The sequence below is a fragment of the Aquarana catesbeiana genome, linkage group LG04, assembly GCF_042186555.1.
Source record: "Aquarana catesbeiana isolate 2022-GZ linkage group LG04, ASM4218655v1, whole genome shotgun sequence".
Lineage (NCBI taxonomy): Eukaryota > Metazoa > Chordata > Amphibia > Anura > Ranidae > Aquarana > Aquarana catesbeiana.
The window spans coordinates 661,115,933-661,122,724 of NC_133327.1; the positions used below are offsets into that span (position 1 = coordinate 661,115,933).

At 44.0% G+C, this 6,792-nt stretch overlaps 1 protein-coding gene across 1 annotated transcript in view; it reads left to right on the top strand.

Annotated features, from left to right (window-relative positions):
• Window positions 1-6,792, top strand: part of PPP1R21 (protein phosphatase 1 regulatory subunit 21) — a 143,958-nt gene that overhangs the window by 77,359 nt on the left and 59,807 nt on the right. The window contains exon 12 of the mRNA XM_073628523.1: window positions 5,764-5,900. Coding sequence (XP_073484624.1) covers window positions 5,764-5,900 — 137 coding nt within the window. The remainder of the gene's footprint in view (window positions 1-5,763; window positions 5,901-6,792) is intronic.

A 6,792-nucleotide genomic window follows, 5' to 3' on the forward strand; every position in this document is an offset into this window, starting at 1 on the left:
TGTGAGACCACCCCCTTCTATACCCACAGGGGTCTTGGGAACTTCTCCTCCAGCCCTGTGACCACCTCCAGTGGTCGCGGTTTTCTATCATACATCCATTTTTCTCGTAAATTATTTAGGACATCCTCTAGCTTCATATGTCAACTTGTATTGACATTAGAATTGACCAAAGATTTCCAGGCTGACAGTGTAAGGTGTTCTGTTCGTATCCAAGTTATCACAATCGGTTTACGAGCATAAAAGAATAATAATCTTAGGAGAATTTTCCCACTTTTATCCATAAGCTCATTCTCAATTATTCCCAAAAGTCCTACCACAGGACTGCATATATTTGGAAGATCAAAAGGTATCCACTATGAGCTGAGAGTGAGCTGAGACCAAAGTGGATGAACTTCATAGGTGTGCCCACAGGGTGTGCCTGGGCACACCCTAATCACCCCGTGCAGCGCAAATTCCCCCTACTGCCCTAGCTCCCTCTCCACAGCGCTGCCGGCTTCCTTTCTCTTCTCCCCCACCGGCTGCTGGTGCAGGTGTTCTGTCAGAATAGCGAATCCGTCAGATTGGGTAATGGAAGTGACATTCCATCAACTGTGCATGCGTTCCACCGCTACCAGGTTTGCTAATCTGACATTACACTTGCAGTCAGAAAGCGGCTGCGGACATCTTACTACACCCAGCTACGTCTTGAATTTCAGAATAATTTTAGCAATAAAGTGAGCGTATATAAATAAATCTAGTATATTGACATCTGTGATGCTGTTTTGATGTTACATTTTGAAAGAAGCTGGATGCCAGCAGTAGGAAGGTGGCGGAGGCCACGTTGGTACACCCCCCACTGCTCAGTGCCAAACCTTTAGGCTTTCTTAAAACATCCAAACAGCATCACAGATTTCAATATACTAGGTTTATTTATATACGCTCACTTTATTGCTAAAATTACTCTGAAAGTCAAGATGTAGCTGGGTGTAGTAAGATGTCTGCTGCCGCCTTCTGACTGCAGGTGTTCTGTCAGATTAGCAAACCTGGCAGCACTGGAACGCATGCGCAGCTGACGGAACGTCACTTCCATTACCTAATCTGATGGGTTCACTATTCTGACAGAACACAGGCATACACAAGGGGATGTTTTAGAATGAGTGGGGGAAGGGGCTGGTAAAAAAAAAAAAAAAAAAAAAAGTTTTTCTTAGTTTCTGTCAGTAAATTTTGTAAATAAGTACGGTAATTTTTCTCCCTCACTGATGGACACTGATAGGCTGCACTGATGATGTGGCACTTGTGGGCACTGATTAGGTGGCACTGATGAGGAAGCACGAATATGCTGCACTGATAGGTGGCACTGATGGGTGGGCACAGATAGGTGGCATTGATGGGAAGCAGTGATGGGCATTTTTGGGCAACACTGATAGCCAGCACTGACTGGCATCACTAATGGCAACGGATTTCTGGCACTTGTGGGCACAAATTGGTGGCAGTTGTAGACACTGGTAGGCACTGATGGGCACTTAATTGTAATCAGTGCCCTGATTACATACCTAGCTGTCCCCTGGGAGGAGATGCCGCTGATCGATCCTCCTCGCTTCACACTGTCAGTGTGAGGCGAGGAGCGCCGATTACTGGCATCTCTCTGTGTTTACATGTGACCGGCTGTGATTGGACACAGCCGATCGCATGATTAAAGAGCTGCGGCCCTTTACACAGATCGGGGTCGTGGCGTGGCCGCGATTGCCCTGCTGTGCGCGCGCGAGAGCGGTCGTTCTGGGAGGCAGTCATATGACGTCCACCCATTTGACGGCGGAGCGGGCAGCAAGTGGTTAAAGGGCAAGTCCACCTTTTTTGTATACTTTTTTTTTTTTTTTTCTAAATTCCAGCTCCTCTATACACTAATATAGCATTCATGTACTTTTTTTTGCAAAGCTATCGAAGCTTTCCATTAAATCTACAGACACTTCCTTTTCTTGTCCTAATCCACGTTTCCATTAGTAATGTCTACTTCCTTACAGACTGTAGATCATGACACAGGAAGGAGCTGATCAGCTGACCTCATTAGCACACATCCTGCAATTCATTTAAAAAAAACATGCACCTGGGAGTGGGTGGGTGGGTGGATGATGCAGGGTGTGTGCTAATGAGGTCAGCTGGTCAACTCCTTCATGACCTACAGTCTGTAAGGAAGAAGACATTACTAATGGAAACGTCTGTAAACATGGACTAAGACAAGGAAAGTAAGTGACTGTAGATTTAATGGAAAGCTTTGATATTTTTGCAAAAAAAAGTACATGAATGCTATATTGGTGCATAGGGGAGCTGGAATTTAGGAAAAAAAAGTGCACAAAGGTGAACTTACCCTTTAACCGCTTGTCGATCTGCTGTCATTATACTGCGGCAGGTTGGCACGATCCCGTGAATCATCGTAGCTATATGTTGGCTCGTGGGATTGGGATAGCAGGCGCGCACACTCGCCCGCTGCACTGCGGGGGTGCCGATGCTCGTGGCCGGCGGTCGCGATGACCCCCGACCACGAGCAATCGCGGGCACAAGTGGCAGAAAACAGAAGTGTGTGTGTGCAAACACACAAATCCCTGTTCTGTTCTGTGAGGAGTGACAGATCGCGAGTTCCTAATAGCTAGAAACCACAATCTGTCATCTCCTATAGTCAGTCCCCTCCCCCCACACAGTCAGGGAACGCAGTTAACCCCTTGATCGTCCCCTAGTGTTAATCCCTTCCCTGCCAGTGACCTTTTTACAGTAACCAGTGCATTTTTGTAGCACTGATCGCTGTATAAATGCCAATGGTCCCAAAAATGCGTCAAAAGTGTCCGATGTGTCCGCCATAATGTCGCAGTCCCGATGAAGAATCGCAGATCGCCGCCATTACTAGTAAAAAAAATAAAAATGCTGTAAAACTATCCCTTATTTTGTAGACGCTATAACTTTTGCGCAAACCAATCAAAATAGGCTTATTACGATTTTTTTTTTTTTTTTTTTTTTTTAACCAAACATATGTAGAAAAATACATATCGGCCTAAACTGAGAAAAAATTTAGCTTTATTTTATTTTATTTTATTTTTTTTTTTTTAAATAATGGGGATTATTATAGCAAAAAAGTACAAAATATTGTGTTTTTTTTTTTTTTTCAAAACTGTAGCGCAAAAAATGATCAAATACCACCAAAAGAAAGCTCTATTTGTGGGGAAAAAAGGACGTCAATTTTGTTTGGGTACAACGTCGCACGACTGCGCAATTGCCAGTTAAAGCGACGCAGTGCCGAACCGCAAAAAATGTCCCGGTCATTCAGCAGCCAAATCTTCCGAGGCTGAAGTGGTTAAGCGTACGGCTAGCCATAAGACAAAGTGCATTAACCCGTCGTATTCATCTTTTTACAATCATAATAGAATGTCGGTGAAATGTTTCTAGGTTTATGCTATTTTGGAATCTGCAGTCTCTGCATTTTCCCCCCACTAGAGAGATGATACTGCCGCCATCCCTCCGCCAGACAGCGCAGCCTTTACTCTACAATGTGCCTTCATTTTACACTCCATTCATAAAATGCAGACAGCCTGTGGTGTGTCTGGAGTGTTCCTTCTAACGAGATCGGAGAGTCTAGGCACATGGCTTAGATGGGTCACGTGACCGGCTTTCCTCCTGGCAATTTTTGGCCCATTTGATACAATTAATGGAACTTCAATTGCTTTGGAGTCCCGAAGCGAGCGGAGGGCAGATTTGTAAAGCGAACCGCTGTGCTTTATAAACGTATCAGCATTTTTTATTTATTTTTTGAAGCCACGTTATAATCGGGCCCCTTAGAGTTGAGACCGACCGAAAAAAATTGACGCCGGTAAATCCTAATTCTTCCTCCATTATTTATTCCTTTTTGCTTTTGTTGCGGTTGGCGTTCTCGTTAGACGTGAATGTGTAACGGCGTTCATATTTAACCTGCTTTTGTGTCATTTTATAAGAATATCCGGCTGGAGCTGCAATGGCGGTAGCTGGGAATATCTTCTGCCCAGGGAGCGCGTTTTGCCTGCAGCTCGGAGTGTAATTATAGTTATTCCCAATGGGGGTCACACAACACCTCTCTGCCAAGCCGCGTTGCTTTGACTGAGAAGGAACCAGAGTCTGTTTCAAAGGCCTGAGCCGCCGGTATCTGTCCTCTGACAGCAGCCTTTGAATAATAACGCTGCGCTCTGGATACATCTGACATTGAACAAATTCCCCAGCCGCACGGGCCCACTGGCAACCTTCGCTGTACAAAATGGTGGCAGTAGATCAAAATGAAGGATGAGAATGCTGTGACAGCTGGAGAATGAGATATATTAGACACCGCGCATAAAGACATGGTGCATGGAAGAATTTTATTTTTTTAAAGCTGAACTCCAGGCATGATCTGCATTGCCGCTTTGCATTGTTCCAGATTGGCATAGTGGAAGTATGTATATCTCATACCTGGGGGGCTGCTGGGGAAGCCCACAATTACTTTAGTAGTTGGCGCTACAACAGTGATAACTGAGATCTTACAGGTCCTGTGCTGAGAGCCTGCCTGTGTGCATACTGACCACAGGGGGGCGCCTACTTGGCACTCCTACCATTCATAGATCAACCCGTATTCAACTCAAGGGGGGTGGTGCTTACTTGGCACTGCCACCATTCATAGAACAACACATATTCAACTCGGGGGGGGGGGGGGGGCACTCGGCACTGCTACCATTCATAGAACACCCTCTATTCAGTTCAGGGGGGGGGGAACTCACTTGGCACTGCCACCATTCATAGAACACCCTGTATTCAATTCAAGGGGGGTGGGCGCTCACTTGGCACTGCCACCATTCATAGAACAACCAGTATTCAATTCAAGGGGGGGGCTCTCACATGGCACTGCCACCATTCATAGAACAACCTGTATTCAGCTCAAGGGGTGGGGAGCTCGCTCGGCACTGCCACCATTCATGGAACACCCTATATTCAACTCAAGGCATTATCTGATTGGACAAGGTGGAGAGGAGGAGCAATGTTATCATGATCTCCACTCCTCCAATCAGAGAGCACTTTATATTCCTGTGAATGGCGGCATTGCTGGGCGAGCGCCCCCTGTAGTCGGTATGCACAGAGGAAGCTGCTTGCTCAACACTGCTACCATTCACAGGAATATAAGACCATCTTTTATTGGGTGACGTGGAGAGGGGTGGTGATGTCACAGTCTCTACCTTGTCCAATCAGAGAATGCCTTGTATTCCTGTGAACTGCAGCAGTGCCCCCTCCGTGGTCAGTGTGTAGAAGGGAAGCCACTCGCTCAGCACTGCTATCATTCACAGGAAAATAAAGCATTTTCTGTTTGGAGGTAGATAAGGAGGGATGGTGATGTCATGATCTCCACCTTGTCCAATTTAAGCATGTCTCGTATTCTTGTGAATAGCAGCAGTGACCCCTTGTGGTCGGTGTGTAGAGGAGAAGGCCCACGCTCTGCACTGCTGCCATCCACAGGAATATAAGGTGTTCCCTGATTGGAAGAGATGGAGAGTAGAGGCGGTGATGTCACAGAGGAGGTCTTGTATTCTTGTGGATGGAAGCAGCGATCCCCTGTGGCCATTGTGCTCAGCACTGACAGGGGTTATAACCCTCCCTTACTCTATCCACAATAGAAAAAAAAAATGTTTGCCTTTTAGTTGTGCTTTACTTGCTCTGTATCGTTTTTGTGGAAACTATGATTAGGCTTCAAAAAAGTTGACTGTTGAAAGCTCTAATAGAAATATTATTCCTGTGTCTCAGTTTGGAGGAGGAGTCGGCTTCGCCACTTTGCACAGTACCGTTACAGGGGCGGAATCTGGAAATCCACAGAGACATGAAGAGAATGACGGCAGCGTTTGAGAAACTGAAGACATACATCTCCCTCCTCGCCTTACCCAGTGAGTCTCGTCTGCTGCTCACTGCAGGATTCTTTTTATTTGCTTTTATTTCCTCTTATTAAAAAAATCTCTAGTCTGTATGGAACACCTACACACATGTATACTGATTTATATATATATATATATATATATATATATATATATATATATATATATATATATATATATATATATATATATATATTATATGTGTGTGTGTGTATAATATATATAATTACACCAAGAAAGTATTCACAGCGCTTCACTTTTTCCACATTTTGTTATGTTACAGCCTTATTTCAAAATGGATTAAATGCATTATTTTCCTCAAAATTCTACAAACAATACCCCATAAACACAACGTGAAAGAAGCTTGTTTGAAATATTTGCAAATGTATTAAAAATAAAAAAACAAAAAAAAAATCCCATGTACATAAGTATTCACATATATACCCATGTGCAGCGCTAACAATTATGCAATATACTAAAACTCTAAAAATGGTCATATAAAATAAATAAACAGATAATAGGATAATTAAGTAAAATATCCCCAATTATAGTGCAGGTGCTCATAGGCAGATGAAAAAAATGCAAGTGCTCAGTGTGTATATACACAGTCCTCAAAATTGATAAGCAAGAAAAAGTCCATAAACATATCAAAGAAAAAAGGTGAAACAAATGGTGTCTTCATGCAATGTGCACTCTCCCCCTTCAGGCATGCCCTCACCTTAAGGGTTTTAAAAACAAGCTTGTAGTGAATGGTAAGAGCTTGGTCATCATCCATATAGTGGCTGGTTAATGGTAAACGCAGATCCCATATTCACTCCACCTCCTGGTAAGAACGCTGATCAATAAAGCCACAACTTCCATCTGGTATTTTCAAAGATCACATCATACACATACAAGGAATAAT